Raw genomic sequence first — 26,513 nt, 5'->3', positions numbered from 1 at the left:
AGTGGTGGTGTACATTTTGCAAAGTTGTGTTTGTGGAATGTGCTGCAGTTTAGCTAAGCACAAGTCTTCACTGCAATTGATTTCTCTGAGATTCAGTGGTATTCATTTCTCTCTGTCTTATATTTATCTTAAGTGATATTTTTAGAAAGTGCCTCTTCTTCATAACATCTCTGAACTGAGCTATTCCGATCTCCTACTTTTCTGTCATTCACAGAACATTTTCAGTGTACTTTATTAGAACATTGTGCAGTGCAGTAATTGACTAGAAGAAATAAAGCTAAGGTTATTGCTGCCAGAAATCAATCCATAAATGCTGTCCCGAGGAAACTAATAATCTCTCTTTGCCAAATATTGACCTTGTCTAATTGAAAGCTTCTCTTACAAAAACAACGGCAATTGCCTGTCTGCCTAGCTTCCAGGAAAGTTTGACTTTATAATTGCTCACCAGTTGGAGTGCCTCTTACCAGTTTCCCTTTCAGGCAAAGAATTTTGTGACACCCCAGAAACTAGCTAGTTTAATAACCTTTTTGCAGGACTTTATCAGATGCATAACATGGATGTTACATTAATTTGATAAAATTTGTTACTTGTCAAGTCTCATACTATAGTAAAGCAAGCAAAGTTATCTAGGGAGTTTTTTAAATGTGCATGAAAGTTTGCATGAACCTAACAAGACCTTTGTCATAAAAAAACCCTACAGTGGTGTCCCACTTGGCATCACAAACTGTTTTAGTAATTTCTAGATTCAAAGGAAGCTTGTTATGTGATGTTGGAGTCTGCTGGGACATTAAGCTAGTCTCGTAGTTGCCTGGATGATGTGTGTTGTGTTACACTGCACCAGACCAACAGCTACTCATTTTCTTCTCCACTGTCAAAACTTTCCATGAATTGTATGTCTTTGTTGAGCTGTATCGTAGCCTCATGAGGAAAACATAGTTGACTAGCAAAATGCCTATCAAGTGGTAAGATTGCTTATGAAAACATAGCTGTAGCTGTGTAGATGAACAAGTGCTGTTTATTTACTCTGCTCTATATGACCATTGATTTTCGACACTGCTGTCAGGCCTAATAGTCTTTGCCACTATGTTATTAAGCATGCAGAGAGGCTTGAGATAAGGATAAGGATTGGTCTAATGGCACTGGTAACTCTGTAGGGCAGTAGGTTTGCTGGTGGATGGGAAGGAGAAAAGGAGGTTCAAAAGGTGAGAGGCTATGGGAGCTTTCAGGGAAGGGAAAGAGGACATTGTGGGAGCAGGGAAATGAGATGCCCCCCAAAGTCCTCACAGGTCTCCCAAGGGTATAGATCGAAATTGTCTAAGTTTTACTAGATTTTACTTATACTGTGCACTCTCAAAGCACAAATGCTAACTATTTGCTCAAAGATCCAGAGGAGTTAGCCGTGTTAGTCTGTAGTAGCAAAATCAAAAAGAGTCCAGTAGCACCTTTAAGACTAACCAATTTTATTGTAGCATAAGCTTTCGAGAATCAAGTTCTCTTCATCAGATGCCTGATCAAAACTGGGCAGATACAGAAGAGGAGGGGAGAAGAGAGAGAGAGAGGAAAGAAGGGGACATATATCACAAAGAGACAGAATGCAATTAGCGTGGAGGCAATCAAAACATTCCTTTGCTTGGAAATGTAAACATCTCCTTTTGGTGTGCAGTCAGTTTGCCGTATTAGTTTGTAGCAGTGAAAGTATCCAATTCCTATGTAGTATAAGCCTTCGATAACCACAGCTCTCCCTGCCAGCTGCATCTGACAAAGAGAACTGTGGCCCCCAAAAGCCCACACCAGGCGTCACTGGGCTCCCCCAGATCACGGCTCTGTAAAGAGAATCTGTTACCTGTGATAATGTGATAACCATTCATAGTCTCTATTCAGTCCCAGCTTGACAGAGTCAAATTTGCATATGAATTCCAATTCAGCAGCCTCCCGTTGGATTTTGTTTTTGAAAGGTTTCTGTTGAACCACAGCGACCTTTAAGTCTTTGGTGGAATGTCCTGGTAGATTGAAGTGTTCTCCCACTGGTTTTTGGACGTTTCCATTTCTAATGTCAGATTTGTGTCCATTTATTCTTTTAAAAGTGCTGTTACATCCCTAGCTGTTTTTTGGCCACATTTTTACATGCACAAAAAGTTAACGCTTCCCAGCTAATAATACACATTTGCAAGGAGTTTCCCATGTGCTAAGGAAAGCGCTTTTCCATGTGTGTCTGTCACAATCTGAATTGGGCACCACACACAAAGGAACTGAAGAGAGCCAGCAAATCTCGTATGTCTGTTACACAGAACAAGGACACTGGACCCAACCTGTGATCTCCATAATGTGTGAATCAGCGAGTAACATGGTGGCCCCCAGCAATTTCCGCAAGCTGTTTTGATTTATCATTCCTGCAATTCCATTATTCTCCACATAGTAGCAAATGACTGAAAACATATTCAGAATCATGAATCATGAAAACATACTAGAATCATGAGAGCATTTCATTTAACAATGCTGCTTTGTTGTTTATTTTCTCTGACTCATATGGATACAAATCACTGTATCACTGTATTTTTAATTATTATGACTTAGATCCTAAAACTTGCTTTTCTGCATGTGCAGCAGCCTTTTTGGTTGCAAAGGCAGTCCTCTGTTATGCAGTGCAGCACATTCCTCTAGTCCTAGGACTTTCAATTCATGAAAGATCCCGTTTTCCATGAGCCGAAAGCACCTTGTGCCAAAGAAAAGCACTCTATAGCACAGGACCAACTGCACAATGCACCAAGAGAGGCACACGTGGAGGTAAGGCTTTGGATCCAAGCCAATGTGCTCAGGAACTTCAAGAGATGCTCCACTCTTATGGGACAGCATTATTATTATCTGCTTTGATGGCAGTGCCCACAATGACCTTTTCTCTAGTCCTGTTTCATTTCAAGGCTGCAATAGTCTATGATGGCCTGAAAGGCTGTATTCAGATCAGATGTCTATTTTAGCCAACATTAAGCTGACATGTATATGAACCCAGCTTTTTGTCTTGCATGTGTGCCTTGTGTGTGCTTTGCTCCCTCATGGAGAATCACACTTCAAAAGTAACTCCAGTTACTAGTGATGACAAATGAAGATGTATGAGTTAACCTGAGTCAGTTCCCCTGCCCCAATAACTGGAATTTGAATCCTGAATTAAACCCTGATTTAGAATTCCAGTTTGGGACAGGTGGGGTAGGGGCGGGACTAACTCCAATTAACTTGCATGTCAGTATTGGTATGTTAGAAATAACTGGAATTGGAGTTTCTACCTGGGATTTTCCATGTAAAAGAGGAGAAGGGAGGGAGGGAGTGCATTTGCAAGCCCAGCAACAAGACAGGTTCACACACATGTTAGTTTAATGTTGGCTTAAAGTGAGATATCAGATGCAGCCCATATGTTACATGGGTTGTACTTGCGTATGTGAAACAGTCATTAATTTTATCTGTATACCTTTAATGTAGGACTGTTGAGTACAAGTAACTGCAGTTAACCAATTTTCTGTTGCAGTCGTCTTTATCAAACAGCGATATCATCTTTGTGAAGCTGCATGCTCCATGGGAAGTGCTGGGCAAATATGCCGAACTTATGAATGTAAGAATGCCTTTCAGGTAGGTGCAGTCATATTTTTTGTTTTTACCATCCTCCTTTTAAAAAGTAATCTAAAAATGAAAGAGAAATACATATGATTGCTATTTATTATTAGTGACCTGCAATTTTAATGCAGTTTTAAATTAAGGTGGTCTGTAGCAGTGTTGCTTTTTTCATGGGGTGTTCTGTCCTTAGGCCCTTTAACCCCTTCACTGCTGGAGCCCCCTGCATACTCGTGCCCTGCTGTTTTTTAAATGGACATTTCTTTGAAAACAATGGAAGGTCGAGAAGATCCAGGTACGTACGGCAGCACAAAAGGTGCATGTCTGTTGGACGTATCTGGCACATTCGACACCAGTAGCCTGCCAGTTTGTGTAGTGCATTGCTAGAAAAGAGCACCTAAATATTAAAGCATCTATTACAATTTAGAACTTTCAGAGTAAAAAAATTCTTCGTGCAATTCTGTTTTTCGTCTTTTAAGAAGAACAGTTAAAATATTGTGTAGTATTTTATTGACGGCTAAATTACTTCCAAAATATCATGAAGACTATTTTGGTATATTTGACTGTATGTAAATCTTTCTAAAGTCAAATATGATTTGCATGAACTAAAAACTAACATCTGCTTTATATAACATTACAAATAGTTTAAACAAGAGGGAGACTGCAAGGACTTGCGGGGTGGAATCTAATTTTTCCCTCCCCCACTCTTTCCTCTTTCCCTTCTCCAAAAGCCACCATATCCTCTCCACTTTCCCCGCCTTCTCCTCTCCTTCCCATCCACCAGCCAACCTAACCTCTATTTGCCTCCCTTTTTAGTTTCCTTACTTCCCTCCCCCTTGCAGTTGAGAAAACTCAGGCCAAGTTGCACGGTGCCATTCCAGTTGTATGGAGTCAACCCTAGGCCTAGCCCTGGTTGTGCTGAGGGGTATCTGCAAGGACTTGTAAAGAACTTGTACTTCAGTTTTCCTTGTACGATATTTCATTTTTCTTTCTTCCTGGCAGCCCCCATATGCTCTCTCCTTTTCCTGCTGCCTTCTCTCCTTCCCACCAACCACCTATTGTACCTTCTATCTACATGCATTATTTACTTCAGTTATTCCTGTTTCTTTCCACAATGAAGACCCAAAGCATTTTACATCATTATCCTTTCCTCTATTTTATCCTCATAACAACTTGGTTAGGCTGAGTGTGTGTGACTGGCCCAAGGTCACCCAATGAGTTTCCACAACAGAGTATAGATTTGAACCTGAGCCTCCCAGATCCTAGCCTGAAACTGTAACCACTACACTTCACTGGCTTTCATACGGTGATTGCTCTTGAACAGCAGGGCAAGGATAAGTCATGGAATTTGTGAAGTTGCAAGTAGGGTTGCCAGATGGTCCCTGCAAAAAATACCAGACACAAGGTTGAGGGTGGCCCCCCAGTACTCACAGCAGGAATTATCTTCACATGCATGCTCCTGGCACTGTCCAGAAGAGACATCATCACGCTGCCTGCAGTTATTGATGTGCTGTGCCGGAAGGCCAGGCCACGCAGGCCCCAGCACCCAAGTTTCTCAGCAGTGGGTAGCCTGCCTGGCTAGCCCAGCCATGCCAGGGGTGTGCCTCTACAGGGAGCAGAGAGGCAGGGGTACTATGGTCTGCAAGCACCACCAGCCCCCCCAGGCCAAGTCTCAATTGTTCCATGGCGGCAAGTGGGCCAGCTTCCTGCGTGCCACGCTGCTCCTTCCCTTTCCTCACTTTCCCTTCCTCCTCCTCTCTCCCCTCCCACTCTCTTTTCTCTCCCTTATTTCCTTCCTCCAGCAGTAGAAGCCACAGCAGCAGCCAGAGTAGAGCCCATATCCCCAGAGCCATAGCAGTGTATGAGCAGCACATGGTGGCCACAGCAGCCATGAACCTTCCACTCATCCACACAACTCCCCCTTGAACAGCCTGCAGGTAGGGTTACCAGGTGTCTGGCGTTTCCCGTCATTTCCCTCAGACAGTCCAAGAAAATATTGGATTGTCTGGGTGAAAATCAGTCATCTGGTAACCCTAGTAGCAAGTCATGTGGTTGCTGCTTGGCCTGACCAATGAGCCCTTCCTCAGAGTCAAAACAGACTTGGAATGGGCCATGCATTCTTCCCTTGCATTTTACTGATGGAAACCAAGATTTGAGTACTAGCAATACTGTTGTGATTGCCTAGCAATGGCCATAGAGGACATTTGTTTCTTAAAGCTACAGGCAATTATTCTATTATTTGAGGAGGGTTAACCTCCCTTTTTGTTTGTTTGTTCTTTGTTTTTTTTAAGATTTCAGATTTTTCAGCAAACCTGCAGGTTGTAGAAAAATGTGACTGGTCTGCTCATGGCCCAAGTCTTCAGATTTAAGTATCCACAGACGGGGCCATGTTAGAAATTATATATACTGATATAATTGTAAGTAGCTTAAACTGACAGAATTTAACATAAACAACCAATTTCATCTTCATAGTATATTCATTTCTTGAATGAAATGTGAATGTTTCTTATTTATGTTCACACTAAGAGAAAACAAACTTCAGTGTTTGCAAAGGAAGCCATAATCTTGGTCTAACATTCATTCATTCAAACATGTCTTTATGTCTTCTGCAAGAGCTGAGTTGAGAAGATGTTATTTGAGTTATTAACCCACTGTACAGAGTACAACAATTCAGTCAAATCACATTTATTCATTTTGGATCATGTTAAGGGATACTTTTAACAAGTTTTCTTTACCCATGCTTTAAAATTCAGAGAAAAACAACATGGTCATGAATTAAAGCTGAACATTCCCAGACTATAGGTCAGTGATAGAGATATGATGCGGCTTGTTCCAATGAATGCAATTCCCCACTTTGTAGTCTGAAAACAGAATGTTTCACTTTTGTCAGCCGCAAAGATGGATTCTTGTAGCGACATGATAGAGGCTCATACATAGAAGTAAGCCCTTGTCTTTGTCCAGCAGCACCGACTCTGCAGCCTTTCTGCAAGCATTCTTCTGAGAAATTGCACACAAGTCTTGTTTGTAGGAAAAATTGTTCAGGCAAAAATGGATGAACATAACACAGAGACATAGGAACTCATTCAGGTGAAGTGGGGTGTTATAATTTCATTATTCTTAGTGGACATTCACTTGGGCAATAAGTTCCATGCCAACCATGACCATTATTTTCCCTCAGGGTTTTAAAAAATATTTATTTAATTGAAACTTTTCTGTGCCACCTTTCCACCAAAATAGGGTACCAAAGTAGTAGACATCAAAACATTTCAACATTAAATATCAAAGTCTTAAAATATTAAAATGTCTTTTAAAATATGTTTATAAAATATTTAAGACATTCCATAACATATAAACATACAAACACAACTGGAGAAGAGGGCCAATAACATTTAGTGGGGGGATGTCAAACAAAACAAGTAAGTCTTTACTTACTGGTGGAAGACAGCAATAGAGGGAGACAGACTAATCTCCCTGAGGAGGGAGGTCCAAAGTTTCCACATCTCAACGAAGGAGGCCCTTTCTTGAGTGGCCTCAGATGGCAGGGGCACCCAAAGTAGGATCTCTGAAGATAACCAGAATGGATGGGTAAGTGCATGGGAGTAGACGGTCCTTAAGGTATGCTGGCTCCAAGCTGTATCTAGCTTTAAAGGTCCAGAATTGAGCCCAAAAGCAAATTGGGAGCCAGTATAGATGGAACAAGCCTGAAGTGATATTTTTCCTATGACCCGCTCCTGTCAGCATTCTGGCTGCAGCATTTTGTATCAGCTGTAGCTTCCAGAGAGTCTTCAAAGGCATTCCCATGTAGAGCATATTGCAGTATCTAGATGTTACCGGGGAATGCAACACAGTGAAATCAGTGTTTTAACAATTCTTATGTTTTTAAAAGTTGAATATATGCCTACATATTAAGAATATATGAATTGTCCTGATGAACCTGACCAAAGTCTGCCAAGCCCAGTATTCTGTGTTTAACAGTTGTCAGCCAGATACTTCTGGGAAGCTCACAGAACAGGGCAATAAAGGTAATATATGTGCCCTCCAGGAATTTTGCTATAGCCGAAGCAAGCCCAGTCTTGTCAGATCTCAGAAGCTAATCGGATCCAGCCTTAGTTAGTTCTTGGATGGGAGATGTGTCCAAGGAAGACGAGGGTCACTTTGCAGAGGCAGGCAATGGCAAACCACATGTTAGGCTCTTGCTTTGAAAAAAACCCAGCAGGGGTTGCCATGAGTCAGCTATGACTAGATGGTATTTTCCTCCACCACCACTTCTAAAACTAAGATAGTGGCCATCTCGAAGGGCATTTATGTTGGCCCGTTTTAATGTGTTCCTTTCTGCTGTACTATTTGGGAGATTCAAAAAAATCCCATTTGGAGAAAGGTTATGCCCCTGTGGGATGTTGGAAATCGAGGATACAGCCCATGTACTTTTATCGTGCAGATTTTATGATGATTTGCGTGCATTTTATTTGGATTACCTACTGCAATCGCTGGAGGGCAAATCTGTTGAGAGTAAGATAGTGACTTTTTTAGCCTCAGCCAAGGTTGAAGTCACTGAAATGGTGGCAGACTTCCTTTACCGTGTATACAAGAGGAGAAGTGTGTTTAGAATGTTTAACAATTAACAGGCTCTGCCTGTTTTCGACACTGTTACGGTTATGCCAATAAAGGTTCTGTCTTGTGTCTTGTGTGATAGTGGCCATCATTTCATTTTACAGTAATGAATTCCATGAGTCATTTTGAGAACCTTGAAGAAGTATTTCCTTCTGTCCTTCCTAAACTCTATGCCAGTCCATTTAATTAGCAACTCACTGTTATCATAAGAGAGTTATCATTATATTATTTCTTTATAAATATCATATCCCCTTCATCTTTTGTCTGAACGGAACTACTATTCTTAACTATTTTTACACATTCCAAACTCACACTCCCATAGATTTCAAAGAAGTTTTACCTTTAATTGTTGGTCAAAGCCCTGTGACTATTTTCTCTTATTTCTCTCAACAAGGTTCTTCTCTCAATGTTTAAAATCTGTTCATTAGAACTGGTTGTGGAGGAATTTCAATAATTATGTAGCCTCTTTGTACAGAGTTGGATTCCACGCTTCCCCCCCTTTGTGAATAGAAAGATGTTTATCAGCTTGCACATGTAAGCAGGGGTTTCTGCTGATCCCCTGCTTACTAGACAGGCATTTGTGCAATAAATGTGAGCATATTCTGATATGTAAAAATGAAAAGTGTAGCATACCTCCTTCCCAGAAAATATAAATGCTGAAAGGCACAATGCCTGGATTTATTTTGATTTCATATTAACAATCCAGAAAATTAAAATGTCAAACAAAAAAGGAGGAAACTTTAGCTTTGTAAACACATCCAGATTTTGCAGAAAGTGACATTATGAACCACTGGTTTTAGAAAATATATGGGAAAATAATAACAGCTGTGCCAGTGTACATTCGCAATCTGATGTTTAAAGTAGACATTACTTATGTGAAGTAGCCACTTAAACCAGCAGAAACGCAGCTCCTCCTACCCTTGCATGACTCCTGTCCTGACATCATAACATTCTGCTTTTGCCTACCTCTTGATCTACATCACTTGCTGCCACTGTGGAGAGTCAGGAGAGCAAATTCAAGTGCAGAACAAATTTGAGTCATGTTAGAGACCAACTTTCCAGGGTATGAACTTTTGGGAGTCAATGTTCCCTGTGTTACTGTGACACAGACCATTTTACTCCACATTACCGAAGAGTAGCTTCTATTGTCTGGAATTAAACACAATATGCCTGCAATCTAAGAGCAAACTTGCACGTTACCAGATATAGGAAAGCAGGAGACATAAGTGGTTCATACTTCCTGTTTTGTCCACTTTTTTGAAATGTCTCAGTTTAAGCTTGTGCATCCCCTTCTCATACTCAAATGCACAAATTTCCAATGCATTTGGAGTTTTTACTTCTAACAGTGTCTGGAAGTACAGTTAGATTTCCCATAAGTACAGGTCCACATCTTTCTCATCCCCTTAAAAGAGAAAAACAAGAATATTGTCACACATGATACTGATTAACGCTTTGGCCCTTCTCATGCACTGTTGCTACCATGTTTAAATGCTGAATAAAAAACAGGAATGAGCCATTTTTAAATCAACTGGACATTCTAACCAATGTAGCTTTTACATTCTCATTATAAAGTCTAATTTGTCTTAGAGAAATGGGGGGAGGGGAGGAATACCTGCCAAATATATAAATGTTGCTTGTTTCCCGCATGCCTAACATTTAAGGAAAAGCTGCAACAACTAAAACGGCATCTGCCTGGATAACAACTGCATGCATACGTGTGGCAAATGCATAATGTCAGGCTTTGTAGCCAGTATGATTTGTTAAAAAATGTTTCCTTACTCCCCCCCCCCCTCCCAATTGTTTCCAAGATCCTTTGAAACAAAAATATCTCCAGGTTCCCTCGTTTCCATCCATAACATTGATGGAAGAAAGAAGAAGAGGAGTAACATTTTAAAATCTCTTCACAATTTCCTTGGCACCTATCACCATTTTTATGTTTCTGTGATGGTTCTGTCTGTTAATCTCTCTTTTTAGTTTCTTCCTCCACCTCTTACAGGCTTCTGTCTTCAATCTCCTTTCCTTCCTTGCTAGTTCATACTGTAACTGACGATGGGTTTTCTTCTCGACTGGCTTCATTTTTGCTGTTCTTCCAGGAGAAAAATCTATTACCTGCACCGCCGATACAAGTTCCTGAACAGGTGAGTGACATTTTTTTCATTAGCGATGGGGGGGGGGGGGAAACAGTTAATCAAATCCATGCAGGAACAAATCAACCAGGAAAGAACAATCTAAACTATCATAATTTCTGTAAATACAATGGTTACAGTAAGAAATTTTTACTGAGATCAAAATTATTATTGGCTTTACTTGTATACCTCTCAAATATTTATTTTGTATTCAAATGTATATATTTTTCTCCTGACTGAAACAGACTTTTATAGACTGAAACAGACTTTTATAGTACTCACTCCCTTGTGAGTGCATTTTGTATATGGCTGTTCTCCCTGTAGTAAGAAATTGAAGAGGCCAGCAGATGAGAATAGAGGGAATGCCTCTAGAAAATAAAGATGAGTACAGAATTATCTTGATAAAGCCACCTGAGTGGTCTGCTGTTCAGTTTTCCTCAGTATCAAACACAGGTAACAGCTTCCAGAATAATGCCCATCTTTTACAATGGAAAAGTTGTTTTGAAGTTATGGTAGTTTTGTTTCCATATTATTGCATAAAAATGGTCTAAAGTGCCCTTAACTCATTCCTTGCACAGATCACCATTTGATTCTGATGGGAATAATTTTCATTTTTATTTATGAAACCTCACCTTGAGGCTAGATTACTATAACACACTCTGCATGGGACTGCTCTTGGAAATGATACTAAAGCTGCAGCAGCTGCAAAATGCGGCAGCTTATCTATTACCTGGAGCGAGCTAATGGGACCATATCACTCCTATTATGAGATCCCTTCACTGGCTGCAGATTAGTTTCTGGGTCCAGTTCAAGGTGTTGGTAATCACCTGTAGCTTGACATTACTTGGGACCCACATATGTGAAGGACTGCCTCTCTTAGAATGTGCCCACACAGCAGATTCATTCTTCTCAGCAAGTTTTTAACAGTACCCCTATTGTCTAAAGCACATTCTGCCACAATCTGGACTCCGGCATTTTCAGTGGCTGCCCCATGCCTCTGGAGCACTGTCCCAGAAGAGGTCTGGGGGAAGGGAGTTCTACCCTTTTAGCTTTGTGGTGAGGCTGAAAAACAGAGCTGTTCTGGGGAGTTTGTGGGCAGCCTGAGCCTGACCAAAGGGCAAATATCCTTCTGGTAGGAGGGAGGCATTAGTTGTTTATTTTTTTGTTTCTAATCTAATGTTTGTTTTATCATATTATCTTATATTGTTTTTACATTGTTACCTTGGGTACTGGGATGCTTGGGAGAAAGGCAGCTATATAAATATTTTAAACAAGTAAATATTTAATTGTAGGTATATTCTGTTTCACACTTCGGTTATGAACCCAGACCAGGCTTAATTTATGCACATGAAAGTTTTTTTTTTTAAGAACTTCTGGAATGTTACCTCTTCTAGAGTCCCCTTTAAATATATCTTAAAAGGCTTTATGAATATTCTCCAGAATGTCTTTAACACACTGAAGGCATGATCATATTATTGCATCTGGGTCATTAAAGATCTAAGTTAGCTCTACCAAAAAGATTAGCCATGCACAGTGCCATACAGATGCACACATCCCATGTCACAAATTGCTCTGGAAAGTTTCTCCAGGTTAAATGCACCATTTGTCAAGAGATTGCTGTTTTGATGAGCACAGCTAGTATCATTCTTTGGATTGTGGCCTTTGTTCTTTTAATTTATTTTTATAAATTATAAATTTTTAAGGGGAAGCAATATTTTTTGTCGTGGAATGCTTACATGCCCAGTATAATCAACATTTGAACAAATGGATTGTAAAATGAAGAGGGTTTTTTTTTCCTCTTTCCCCAGAGTAGTGAGAGATTCATGCTGCTGTGATTTGGTATTCTTTAAATCCCCACATTGGTGAATTTGTGAATACAAACAGTAGTGTCTGTTCTGGAATGGATAGCCAGTATACTGGAAGTGATATTCTAGATGAAGAACCTTATACACTTTGCCTTTGACTTTGCTACATCACACTGGCAGCAGTTGTTTCTTGGTGTCAACATAGTTCATGAAGATATCTTAATGTGACTAGAACAATTTTGTACAAAAGAACCCCCAACATTAGATTATGTTACTTATGCACAATTATACAAGATACTGATAATTTTATACAAGAGTCCAGTAGCACCTATAAGACTAATACCAGCTACCTGAAGGTATCTGAAGAAGTAAGCTGTGACTCACGAGTAGAGATGGGCACGAACAGAAAAAAAAACGAACATGATGTTCGTTGTTTGTTGCCATCCATGAATAGGGACTCATGAACAACCACGAACATGACCATGTTCACGAACGTGGTTGGCTGTTCGTAGGGGCCAACAGGCTCTCCTCCAGCCATCATCCAAGTCAAGATCCCTACTGCACCACTTCCAGAAACCTGACCTGAGCAAGCACCAGGAAAAGTACCAATAATAAATAATAGCTTGGACCCAGAGCCTGGCAGCAGCCCTGGAACTTGAAGGGGTCGATCCCTACCACACCACTCCCAGAAACCTTACCTGAGCAGGCAGCAGGAAAGGTACCAATAATAAATAGCTTGGCCCAGATCCTGGCAGCAGCCCTGGAACTTGAAGGGGTAGATCCCTATCCCACCACACACAAAATTCAAGCTCCAATGCACTCTATCAAAATGCTAACAGCAACTGTCTCTCCACTGTCTGCAAAGTCAGAGCTGGGAGCCCCTCTCCCCCTTGGTCTTTGTTCCCTTGTTGTAACAAATTTGGAGCTCCACACTTGAAAGGAAAACCTACCTATCAAGCTGGGGCCGTCGTCACACGGGCATCTGTTCCGTTAAATTTACAGCATATAGCGTCCTACCTGTTATCGGCACAGTATCGTTTCTTTGGGTCACCTAACGTCTCTTTGCGCCACCAGCTGTCCACACCGAAGCCCTCTGTTCTGTTCTCTCTAACCACGCAGAAGCAGCTCCTCCCCCCTTTTTTTTATTATTCTGGTGTTTAATTCCGCTATAACGGAATAACAGCATATAAACATTCCGTTAGAGCAACGCATTACGACTCTTTTGTTTTTCCAACTTTGAAATTATATAAATAGCCCTTTGCCCGCAGGAAACTCCCTGTCTGACGTGATCCCCATCGCTGAAGACTCTGCCATGGCGACTGAGTCATTTTTACTTCAGCAGAAAGTTTGCATTGTGTTATGTTGTTATGGCGTTATAAGGACATAATAAAATAAAAAAGGGGAGTCGCAGGAAGAAATGGATTCTGGGATTGAAGGGAGGGCATAGGACATTGCAAGGCGAAATACATCGATGTGAGGCATTCACACTGAGGCACAAAATAGCGCGACTATCAAGCCCAAAGCCGAAGAGAGAAAATCGCTACAGTGTTGGAATAAGGTGGGTGTTTGCCGGGAAATAGCGCCATTTTAGCGCTAAATAAAAGCCCGTGTGACGACGGCCTAAATTAGGCTTAGATTGGGGTTTCCAGGGCAACAGTATGAGTTCAGACAGAGTTCAGACAATCCCTGCCTAAGTTGCCAAGGGAATTGATTGCAGGTGCCAGGCTGTCTGAACAAGGCTTGCAACGACCACCTGTTCATTTAGAATGGAGCCTCACGAACAGCTTGTTCGCGAACAGCAGATTGGGCTGTTCGTGGCTTTTTTTTTGTTTGTATTGCTGTTCGTGCCCATCTCTACTCACGAGTCATGAAAGCTCATACCCTACCACAAATTTTGTTAGTCTTATAGGTGCTACTGGACTCTTGCTCTTTTCTACTGCTGCAGACAGACTAACACGGCTACCCATCTTGATAATTTTGTGTGTCATTTGGTCTTACCTTTCATGTGCTGCAGAATCGAGAAACAATTAAGCAGGTTTCGAGGATGGCTACCTAGAAAGCCAATGAGGCTGGACAAAGAAAGACTTCCGGACCTAGAGGAAAATGACTGCTACACTGCTCCTTTCAGTCAGCAAAGAATTCATCAGTGAGTAGCTGGCATTAACAAGCAAGATAATACTTTACATAAGCCATTAAGGTTTTATGTTGGGGGAGGAGGAGGAACCTGTACCCAAAATTGGTTAGAACGGACACCTTTTGAAGCATTTTGAGATTTTGCTGTAATGTTCCATTTTTGGCCCTTCTGAGTGTATCTTCAGGACCTCTCCTACTCCTTACCACAAAAGGGTACTGAAGCATGAACTCATGCCATCTACCCAGTGAAAAAATCAGACATTGGTCATGCTTGTAGGATTCAGTGTGTGCAGTGTAATCTAAAGCTGTGTCTTACTGCATCCAACCATTTGTGTAAGAAAAGTGGCAAATCCTTCTTTCTTAGTAGTATATTTTTAAATGTTCACAACTGTGAAGATCAAATAGAATACAATTCTACTGTTCTTAAAATAGCATTTTAAAATCAGTAGATCTGCACATTATATATGCTCAAACAGTACATTCCAATGTAGTTACTCTAGCCTAAGTCCTGTGAAATAATTGGGTTTATACTGGAGTAAGCCTGCATAGGACTGCATTGAAAGTCTAATTTTCTACATCAGCAGCAAATTAAAATATGTGATACCTTTAGCATCTGAAAATTAAACTGACAGATCTCTGATGGAAAGTCAAGTTGAATAGTTCTTAAGGCACCCTGCCAAAGACACACCAGTCCCTGTGGACTGCAGAATACAAGAAATAATGTTGTCATCTTGTCTACCTCCTGTTCCATTCATCTTTCCACCACAGCTGAGCAAGTACTCATTTATTGCTGAATGAACCAGAGGAAGCCATCTGGTATAAGACCTATTGAGACTGCCACTCACAACCTCCAGGAGTGTAGATCTAGTCCATATGTTATTTTGGAACATTTTTTTCAATTATGGAAGTTACTACCTATTGTGAGCAATTAACGTGCTTGCCAGTGTTCTGCACTGTACCTTGGCGGGCTTGGAAGCTGCCTGCTGCTGAGATCTGCAAGCTACTCATTAGACCGAGCAGATGATTCCCGTGAGTGTAAAAATCACGTAGGATAATCTGTATGAAGTGGCTCATAGAAGGATAAGTGCTGAACTTTTTAAAATCATTTGAACTATACGCCAAAGCAAGGTGGAGGGGTTTTGTCTTGTTAATGAAACTCTACAGCATTCTAAGCTAGTTCTCAGCACCAGGCCATCAGTTGTAATGAACATCGTTCACAGAGACTTTTCTAAGAACTCATTCTGAAGCCTAAATAATTCCCACCCCCCCACCCCCCCGCCTGACTCCCTTGTCTTTTTAGAAGGATTTCTAATACATTTCTTTTCTCACAGGCCGTACATTGCTTTTAGTGTTTGCTAGTTTACAGATGACTTCGTGGTAATTTAAGAAAGTATTTTTTTAATTATGTTGATTTCTTTCATTCTTAGTGTTTTTAATTGCTGCTTCCCTAAATCAACATGAGTCATAAATTAGGTGGCATATAAGTTTTGCTTTCCTATCTGTTCCTTTTACATTATGACTTTGCATGCCTGCAGCCTATCTGTACTCTTTCTCCCCACCTCTGCACAGCTGAACCAATCAACACAGACAAATATCTTCAGCATGTTAAGAAAAGAAAATAATTTCTAATGGCAGTTTTGACTTACCTGATGTATGGGCAAATACTGTAACAGAGGGCATTTTATTCATAATGATTTATTATAATTAGAAAAAGCAAGGGAGATTTAAGCAGTCAGCAAACATCTTAAGTCCACTGGTTCAAATGAGGTGGGATGGGGATGTTCTGTGCAGGGGGATGAAATCTGTATTTTTTAATCTTTCTGTCTCAATCTGTAGTACTTCACCTTGTCAAATCAATTTTATTGTATTGTCATAACAGCAAATTGAACACCAACCTCATCTGGCAATGGTGAAATGATCAGGAGCATGTAGGACTTTGAAAGGACCATAGTAGTATTGATCAGTCTTATATATTAGAGCATTTGATTCACAGATATATGAAGGGATCACAAAGAAACTGGATAGAAATGTTGATTTATCCTCCGAGGCATGAAGTGATCAGCAAGAATGCCTATTAGCTTCCTTCTTTTTTTAATACAATAGTTTGATCCAAGAGTTGTTATCATTGGCCTTTTTCCCCACTGTCAGTTGGGAACCAGAAGGTTCCTGTGTGGTTATAATGATGGTATGGTAGTGCTTGCAGAGATCTTAGAAGATTTCTGGTAAAAAATGGGAGTCCGTTGTAGGGAAGAGCATCTTATTATCAGCTATAACAAAATGAAAGTGGTAGTGTTCAGCAAGAGTGCCTGAAGACACAAGTGGACACTTGAGAGGTGTGAGATTGATCAATGTCTTTCTTTGAAGTATATGGGGGTTGTGTTTTTATAAAGAATATTTCATGGAATTCTCGCTTAGCAGCTCATCACTTTGTGTCCTCAATTAATGTAACAACGACAAGGAGGCAAAGCAAAAAGGGCCAAAACCTTGCTTTGTGCTTTCAGTAAATCATAGAGGAGGTTCCTAGACATTTATTGTAGTGTAACATCACATTTGTTCTAAAGCTGAAGTTTGCAACCTGGAAAGTTACCAAAACAGAAATTAATTGGCTGGCTTGTTCCCTGAAGCAGTCAAGTTAGTTCAAGGATATTTTTTAGATGACACCATGGTTCATTGCCTTTATTCTGTTTGTTAGTGATCGTAAAAATGATTTGGAATTTTGAAGTTGCGAAGTTTCACTTCAAAGGAATGGCTCATCTCTTAGGACAGTGATTCTGCTGCTTGGCATTTTTTAAATGGGATGATAAAAATTGGATAAAATAAATACCCCATCATCTGTACTGCGTCATCTAACTTTTGGTATCTTTGTGTTGTACATAATCATAACTCTTTTTGCATTAGTTGTTTGAGATGACGCTCAGTTGTGAGATTGCTCTCTAAGTCCAAAAGATTTGTTAAGACTAATAATGTCATGTTGGCAACGGACATGTGAGAGTCACAGATCTCAAACATGCAGTCCTCTACCATGCTTGTTTACTTGAGAGTAAGTCCCACTGGGATCAGCAGAGCTTATTCCCAATAAATCTGCAGCTTCAGACATGCAAAGGTAACTGGTTACATCGACCAGTCATTGTAGCTCAAGTCCACAACTGAAGCTGATGTAGTTCTGTTATGCATCACAGAAGCTCTTGTTAGTGTTCTAAGAATGTTGCTTTCATGTAAAATGCGTTTGTAATAACCCTGCCAAGCAGAAACTTCACACTGTGATTCATTGACTTAACTTTTTTGTGTGTTCTATTGCATGCTGATATGTCAGAGATGTCAATGACTTCCTTGTAGACGCTGTTGCACCGTGAATGATAACCATTTCCCTCCCTTGTGATGTTTTCAAAAATAGCTTCATCATCCACAACAAAGACACTTTCTTCAACAACGCTACAAGAACTAGGATTGTTCATCATATTTTACAGAGAGTAAAATACGAAGAAGGAAAAAACAAAATTGGTAAGTATAGGACATCAGTCAATTTTACCTTTGCAGCCTAGTGCTGATGGTGAGGAGGAAGGCGGGGGCACGGCAACAAACTGAGACCACACACGTGACTGGAGTAAAAAATTGGCCACAACTTTATTAAAACAACAGCAAGTAAGGAGCATTGGCAGTCATGTGGATCGGATCCCAAACATCGGCTGGCCCGCCTGCCAGCTGATGACCCCTCCCCCCTCAGACCCTTGCTGAGGGGGGGAACCAAGGAGTGGCATTAAGGAGGGGAAATCATATGGGTGTACACCCCTCCCCGATTCCCCTGCCACCTGGTAGTGAGTACACCCTGGCAGCCCCCGAGCTGGGCATGCACCTCCGTGACTCACTCTCAAGATTCCTTATGGGAATCCCCTTAACGGGAACCAGGGGGAGGCCCTGATTCCCCCCAAAAGAGATCCAATCCAATGACCAATCGCTATGACAAGTTGTGACAAAACAAGCAACCAACCCAGAACAGAAAGGAAGTGGTGGGTGGGATTTCGCAGACAGGAGCGGAATGCGGCAGAGCAGGGCAGGCGCCTGCTTAAATACAAAGCTGCCGGACCAGAGGGAAGACTGCTTCCCCGAGGTCCAGCAGTGAGCCCTGCCCCACTCTTGCCTCCCGGCCACCGCTGATTGGCTGGCCAGGATTTGAATCTATTGGCTGTCGGCTTGCCCAGAGGAACGCCGGGCAAGCCGACATGGTGGCCGCCGTGCCTGCCCTGCCTCCCCACCCCGTGGTCACAAACCAAACGCCCGGTAAGTCGGGTGCTCGCGCTTACGTTAGTCTCTCCAATAAATAGGGTAAGAATTATCACTTGGCAAGGATTAGTAGGGATATCAACAGCCTCCCTGTTTCATCTCTCTTACACAACTCAAACCTGTGACTCTTTATTATGCAATTTCTAGTGTCGTATTTGTGTCAGTTCATAGAAATGGTGTGAAAAAAAAATGAGTCAGCAATGCCAGCAGTGAAAATGGGCAAAACGAAATTGCCCCCCCACAGTCAGAAGAAAGAGGCAGACACAGTATTTGGAACTAAGGGCCGCTTTATTAAACATAACAATAACATTAAACTGCGGCAAGGCCAACTGCGGTACAGGTCAAGCCACGGGGTCCAACCAGTACCTCCGCCTTGACCTGCCTGGGCGAGCCCCGCTGCCCCGGGCTTGAGCCATTCGAAGAATGGCCTAGACCCGGCCGGCCAGGCAAAGGGTTCCCCCTCAAGATCCTAAAGCCTCAGCCATACAGCATGAGGAAAGGACTTGCACCCGGGGTTCCCAGTAGGCGGTCTAGCCAGGTGGTGGCAGCCATGAAGCATGCCATCCTTCCTGACAGACCCCTTTCCCCACCTATGGGGAATTGCCAAAGGGGGTGCTCACCGGCCCGCTCCCTACTCCCCGACTTTCTCCTGCCAGGACACCTACACAGCGACACCCAAAAATAGCCTCTCGTCCTGCTACAATACAAGGTAGGCGAAAAACCCAAACCCATATGGCCAATTCAGGAATGGGAAAAAATTCCTACCTGGCTCAACAGCAGCCGGCTAATCCTGCACTGCAACAGGGCGAGGCGGGTGGGCCGATCGCGTGGAAGGGACTGCTGCTGGAGGGCGGAGACGCCTACTAAGGCTCCTGTCTCCGCCCACCAGCCAAGGACCCGGATGCCCGGGAAAAGTCTGTCTCTCCTCCAGCCGTGGGAGCAAAACCAGCACCCAGCTAAGCTGCAAAGCAGCAGCTGGGTAAGTGCTGTATTGCCCCCCCACAGTCGGAAGAAAGAGGCAGACACAGTATTTGGAACTAAGGGCCGCTTTATTAAACATAACAATAACATTAAACTGCGGCAAGGCCAACTGCGGTACAGGTCAAGCCACGGGGTCCAACCAGTACCTCCGCCTTGACCTGCCTGGGCGAGCCCCGCTGCCCCGGGCTTGAGCCATTCGAAGAATGGCCTAGACCCGGCCGGCCAGGCAAAGGGTTCCCCCTCAAGATCCTAAAGCCTCAGCCATACAGCATGAGGAAAGGACTTGCACCCGGGGTTCCCAGTAGGCGGTCTAGCCAGGTGGTGGCAGCCATGAAGCATGCCATCCTTCCTGACAGACCCCTTTCCCCACCTATGGGGAATTGCCAAAGGGGGTGCTCACCGGCCCGCTCCCTACTCCCCGACTTTCTCCTGCCAACGCGGATGGCCAAGCCTCTGCTTAGGCCCCCGCGCCCCACAGGTGGCCTAGCGCCAACCTGAGGCCTAGCCGCAGATCATCTAAGAAGATATCATTACCTGCCGCCGACAGGTGAACCCCGTCAGACCTATAAAGGTTGGCAGAAGCGGCCCTAATCCTGGGGTGCGGAAGAAAAATCCCCAACCCCTCGGCTAAAGCCTTCTGAATGGCCCTATTGGCCCGGCGCAAGGCCCGCGCCATGCCCCTAGGCTCGAGGGTCTCTCTCCATGCCCTTTGAGGGAGCATTGCAGACCAAAATATGTATGTACGCGGCCAACGTGCCTTGATCACCCGGAAGTCGGCAATCACTTGCGCCGAAAGGGCCCGACCTTTCAAAAGGCCAAGGTCATTGCCGCCCAAATGAATTAAAACCACATGCGGGGGAGGACCCCTCCTTCCCCTGAACAAAAGCGGCAACAACCCTGACCATCGAAGCCCCCGTCGGCCGCACCATTCAATGACGGCACCGTCGCTCAGCCCGAGCTGAGATCCAATCGGGGATTTTCTGGCATGCGCTGCAGCCCAGAACACCATACTGTGTCCCACAATAAGGATCCGCTTCCGATCTGGACGCCCTGCCACACCTAAAGAAAATAATCAGTCAGTAGACAGTCCACACACCGACAACGGACGCACATATGATCGATAGGCAGAAGAACGCCATCTGCCCAACCTTCGAATCGTGTCACTAGAGTACCCCATTACAGCTGCAGTAGAGGCGGCCCCAATCCGGAAGGAATGGGTGCCAAACTTAACTCCCTCTAGACCCAAACGCTTTAAGGCCCTACTGGTTACAGACCAGAATTGATAGCGTGTCAATGGGGAAAGATCCTCATGACGAAACAGCACCCCCGGGGCGCTGCCCCGCACGACTAAATAGCGCCGCAGAGCCTTCACAGGGCATAAACCTTTTTCACTACAGGGGCCCAAAACAATAACTGACCCCCTGCCCATCTGATCTGTCTTAGAACGCCTAACCCTAATAGAAACCTGGCCATCAGGAAAGGTGAGATCCTGTGCCTGAAGGGCCCGGCCAGGATCACCAAGCCGCGACTGGACAACCAGCTCCCCCACCCTCAGAGCACCAAAAAAGGCAGTAAGTGAGGCCGCGTGAAAGAGCCGTACTTCAAACTGTGAAGCACAGACCAGTCCCCAAACAGCTCGAAGACCCCTAAGAATCGAAGGGGAAATAGGCTGACGCTTATCTCCGGAAACAGAAAGCTCCCTGGCCCAACCCTCGAGCATTTTCCTTAAACGGAAATCGCCACTGAAATCAGCGAATCCGCGGGCCTTACTAATGAAAGCAAATGCGGCAAGCTGCCCCCTAATGGACCTGACAGCCATACCGCGCTCACGCTGCGCAACGCAAAACTGCAACAGGTGGTCGACTGGAATGGGCCAGTGTTCCTGCAACCCAACCCGGGCCCGAAAGTCCTGCAACTGTCCTACCGCATGTCCGTACGATTTTCGCGTGCTGGGGGCAATGGCCAACAGAATAGCTCTGTTCACTTCAGATTCCCAAGCCGCCACACCTCTGGGGGGACTCTGCAGGGAAACCTGTCGGCGTCGGGGGCTAGCTGGTGAAAACGGTCCATCTGTTGGCGAGACAAGGCATCTGCCAGACCGTTGTCCACGCCAGGGACATGCCTGGCCCTAAACAGAATGTTGAGCCGAAGGCACCTCAGCGTAAATGCCCTAACTAAACACATAACCCTGGCCGATTTGGAGGTAAGGGAATTAACTACTTGAACCACCGCCATGTTATCGCACCAGAAGTGCACAACATGGTTTGATAGTTCTCGACCCCATACAAAAACCGCAACCAGAATGGGAAAAAACTCAAGGAACGTGAGATCCCTGCCTAAACCCATGGCCAGCCACTCCCTCGGCCAGCGGTCAGCACACCAGTGGCCCCTAAAGTAAACACCAAAACCTATGGTGCCTGCGGCATCTGAAGAAACCTGTAAACCATCGCCCACCAGGAGGTCCTCCCTCCAAAAAGTGACACCGTTAAAAGACCCCAAAAACTCGTACCAAATCTCGATATCCGCCTGCATGCCCCTATTAATCCGGAGCCGGTGGTGAGGCGCACGGAGCAATGCCATTGCATCACACATCCTGCGCAAAAAGGGGCGCCCGGGAGCAACAGCCCTGCATGCGAAATTCAAATACCCCACGAGCTGCTGCAACTCTAGCAAAGAAACCTTCCTTTTGCCCCTAATGACTTGCAAGCGCTCCCTAAGCTTGACCACCTTGTCCTCCGGCAGACGAAAAGTCTGTTGGACAGTGTCAATCTCAATGCCCAAAAAGGTTAATACCTGGGCAGGGCCTTCAGTTTTCTCCTCCGCTAGAGGAACGCCCAATTCCTTTGCGAGGGCTTGAAAACCAGCTAAGAGCCTGGCGCATTGGGCGGTACCTAACGGCCCAACGAATAAAAAATCATCAAGGTAATGCGCCGTGTCACGGCAATGAAGCCGCCGACGCAACTCCCACTCTAAAAACGAACTAAAACGCTCAAAGGCAGAGCATGATATTGAGCAACCCATAGGAAGGGAACGATCCATGTAGTATCCTCCCTCAAAATAAAACCCCAGCAATTCAAAATCATCCGGGTGCACAGGGAGAAGGCGGAATGCTGACTTAATGTCGCATTTCGCCATCTCAGCTCCACACCCACACCGACGCACAACCTTGACCGCCTGGTCAAAAGAGGTGTAACGCACGGAACAAAGATCCCCGGGGATGAAATCATTCACCGAAGCTCCCTTAGGGAAGGACAGATGGTGAATTAAACGAAATTCACCCGCGGCCTTTTTGGGGACTACCCCCAACGGAGAAACCCTAAGGCACTGTACAGGGGGTGTGGGAAACGGGCCTAGGACTCGGCCCTCAGCACATTCCCTTCTGATTTTCTCGCGAACAATGTCCTCCATGCCGACCACAGAACGTAAGTTGTCGGACATGAAGGGGGCTCTAGCCCCCTGAAACGGTATTCTGAAACCAAACTGAAAACCTTCAAACAAATATAAGGCATCCTGACGCCTAGGGTAACTTTCCAATAAGCTCTCAAGCACTCTCACCCTTACCGGGCTGGGGCCCTTTACTAGGAAACTGGTGGGGTCCCCCACCGCCTGGCTTCCGGCCGCCCCCCCCAGGCTTGGGTTTTGGACAGGAAGAGTAAGGGTGGGGACCCGAGCAAGAAGGGCATTCATGCCTATACTTGCACGACCTGCGGTTACACACTCCCTTGGACGTGAAGTCCCAGCAGAGCAACCGGGGTTGAACCGGCTGCCCCGCCTGAGAGCGGGTCAATGACGCCGCCTGAGGGCGATGTATCAAATGGCCACTGTCGGCTCTGTCACCCGCATTTGGCTTAGCAGGGGACATGACCTGCAGCCATAGTTGCTGGTGGATTTGGTCCCACGGCAACTGAGGGTGGAGTGCAGCGCGCATCCTAAACTCTTCGTCGTACTGCAACCATGCAGCACCAACGAAGTCCGTGTACCCGCGGTAAATAATATTCAGGTACTGGAATAGGGCCACGGCCCGTAAAGGCTGGGCCCTGCCAAGTACCCCCGCGTAAATAAGAAAACCCGGCAGCCAGTTGTGCCAGTTGCGGTCCACTTTCCTCCGCTTAATCTTTTCTTTATCCCGATCGTCCAAGTCTTCCTTGTCCTTCTTCTCCAGATCCCTGAAGAGAAGGCTGAAGACATCGACATATTCCCCTTTGACTATCTTGTCCCTTGTTGCCTGGGTGAGATGATCACCCAATGGAAGCGCCGTGTCGCCAAAGGGCAAAGCGCGGTAAGGAACCATTCCATAAGGAGACATACCATAGGGAGGGAACCCCCAAGAAGGATAAGTTGTAAACTGACCCGTAGCTGACTGGGCACCAGTATGCTGCCCCTCACTAACCCCCCACGGCAGTTGAGGATACCCCCCCACAGCCACGGGGGCACCAACCGGGGGTAACCCAGGCCATCCCAGATAACCTGCTGCAGGCTGAATAGGTGCATTCTGTGTATGTGAAGGTGTAGCAAGACCTGGGGACCCGGAGGCAGCGGCCTGACCCCAGGGCCCCCATGGCCATGTGCATGCCTGAACAGGCAGGGGGGACTTACCCTCCACGCTGGCAGGCTGTACGGCCACAGCCACCTGCTCCCCTTCACCTAGATCACCCGATTCCACCACAGCCACAGCAGGATCCTCCGACGGTTCGGCTTCCATCTCCTGACTGGGTCCAGCTCCAGCCGCTCCAGCTGCAGACTCAAGGGCAGAAATCCGTTTTAAGACCTCCATCCGAAAAGCTGACTTGGAAGCAGCTCTAACCGGCCTAGAGCGCTTCTGCGCTTCTACAGCACCAGGATCACCGCCCTTAGCTTTCTCTAAAGCCTCAAGGCGTTTCAGGATTTCAAAATGGAAATTTTCTTCCCCCTCATCATCAGATGAAGAAACAGCCACAGGAACCCGTTTAGAAGGCTGTCTCTTAGCAGGCTGCTTGCCCTTGGAAGGGCCCTTGCCTTTCTTGGAGGCCATCAGTAAACTGTAAATGGGCAAAACTGCACCAAGGCTTAAGTACCAAGTGCACTAACGAGCAGTGACACAGCCCCAACAATGGTTGCAATACTCCAAATGGAACAATATTAGTGGGGCCTAAATGAAACCAGCCTGCCCCAACCCAGAGACCAGGGCTCAAATTGGCCACTAGCCAGAGTTGAAAGAAGAGGAATCTTATCCCTCCCAACGCCCCACAGCCAAGAAGCCCAAGGAAGCCGATCCACCAAGGGGGGGGGGCAATGCGCCGCAGACGCGGACGCAGGTAAAATGGCGGCCGGGCCTGCCGAGAAGATGGCACCCCAGAGAGGGCCAAAAAGAAAGGCCCGGGCAATGCCGACAACGCGGCGAACCAAGCCACCCAAAGCCCGCCGGGGCAGCGCCGGCCGCAAGCAAGCCGAGCCGCCCAAAGACTAAATAAAGCCGCGGACGCGGCGCAAACCGTGCCGCCGCGACAAGCGGCGGCCGACGATGTGAAGGCCCCCGGACAAGGAGACGGGCGCAGGGACTCGCCGCCGCTAAGCCGCCGCTCTCCTCGCCAAAGGCCGATCCTCCGTCGTCGCCCCCTCCACGGATCGCTGGGAGCGTGCGAAACACGTCCTTCCCAGCCGATCGCGTGGAAGGGACTGCTGCTGGAGGGCGGAGACGCCTACTAAGGCTCCTGTCTCCGCCCACCAGCCAAGGACCCGGATGCCCGGGAAAAGTCTGTCTCTCCTCCAGCCGTGGGAGCAAAACCAGCACCCAGCTAAGCTGCAAAGCAGCAGCTGGGTAAGTGCTGTAATGCTCACAAAAAATAATAATACAAAAATGAAAAGGGTATTTTTGTTCATCCCTTGCCAGCAGCAGTCCCGGTCTCCTGGATTTCTAAGTTCATAGCTGAGCTACAAATATAGACCAGTTTGCAAAGAACTCTGAGGAAAAGTTTGCGCAAAATAGATTTCTAGATCTTATACTTTCTCTTCACTTGTACTGCTTCCCATCAGTATCACACCTTTAAAAACCGTTTTTAAGAGTTTGTCGTTCTCTACCAATGTGCTGCCTAATTATATTACTGTCATTCCAGATCTACCTGTAGTATACTGAATGTTTTTGTTTCTAGGTCTGAATCGATTGCTTACTAATGGCTCCTATGAAGCTGCATTTCCTCTTCATGAGGTATCTTTCCAGTTTGTTTTTCTTAGCAGGTCCAGTGTTTTTCTCAAACTATTTTTATTATCGTTGTCTTCAGTGGCATTAATCTTGATTTTCAGAGATTAAGGGGAAAGTCAGGTACGTGCTGCTTAGGATAAATGAGACCCATGAGATATCTAGTTCCTTTTCTGGAATTTCTTGCTTTTAAAACTTTGCCACATGAACTACAGTTGTATGCATGCAGGTCTGAACTCTCATCACTAGCGACTGTCTGAAGAGATGTGCAGATATTATGTTGGAAAGACTATACCCATATCTAACAGTGACTGGCCTCTACAATATTACAGTGTAAATTTCTTTGCTATATAATTCTTTTTAATATCCCATCTTTCTTCCTCTATGAAATGCAAGGCGGCATACATAGGCTTCCCTCTTGGCACAACCTTAGCTGAGCAATATTACTGTATCATGTACATTCCAACCATACCTTAATACAACAACGTAGTCATTCCTTTGCAATTTTTGCATGTATCCTAACACAAAGTTCTTATGCCAAGTCTCCCTGAGCCTCCATTCTCACATATCTAACTAGCACATTTTTATCTACCCTTCCTTCAAGAAGCTTGGAGTAGCTACAAAGTTCTTTCTTCTTTTTGCATCTCCACAACAGCCCTGTGAGGTACCTTAAACTGAGAGTTCCTGGCCTAAGGTTATTTAACAAGCTTGGCAAAATGGGGATTTGAACCCAGGTCTGCCAGATCCTAGTTCAGTATTTCAGCCTCTATACCACACTAGCTTTCTATATATAATGTTTTC

General features: G+C 44.8%; 1 protein-coding gene across 1 annotated transcript in view; it reads left to right on the top strand.

The window, feature by feature from the left end:
- Positions 1-26,513, top strand: part of ANO4 (anoctamin 4) — a 129,939-nt gene that overhangs the window by 41,720 nt on the left and 61,706 nt on the right. The window contains exons 5-9 of the mRNA XM_054988549.1: positions 3,518-3,618; positions 10,305-10,349; positions 14,157-14,288; positions 17,670-17,776; positions 25,666-25,721. Coding sequence (XP_054844524.1) covers positions 3,518-3,618; positions 10,305-10,349; positions 14,157-14,288; positions 17,670-17,776; positions 25,666-25,721 — 441 coding nt within the window. The remainder of the gene's footprint in view (positions 1-3,517; positions 3,619-10,304; positions 10,350-14,156; positions 14,289-17,669; positions 17,777-25,665; positions 25,722-26,513) is intronic.

Source organism: Eublepharis macularius, chromosome 9 (assembly GCF_028583425.1).
Source record: "Eublepharis macularius isolate TG4126 chromosome 9, MPM_Emac_v1.0, whole genome shotgun sequence".
Taxonomy (NCBI): domain Eukaryota; kingdom Metazoa; phylum Chordata; class Lepidosauria; order Squamata; family Eublepharidae; genus Eublepharis; species Eublepharis macularius.
Note: the sequence above shows the minus strand (reverse complement) of the source record. Positions and strands in the feature narration are given on the sequence as shown.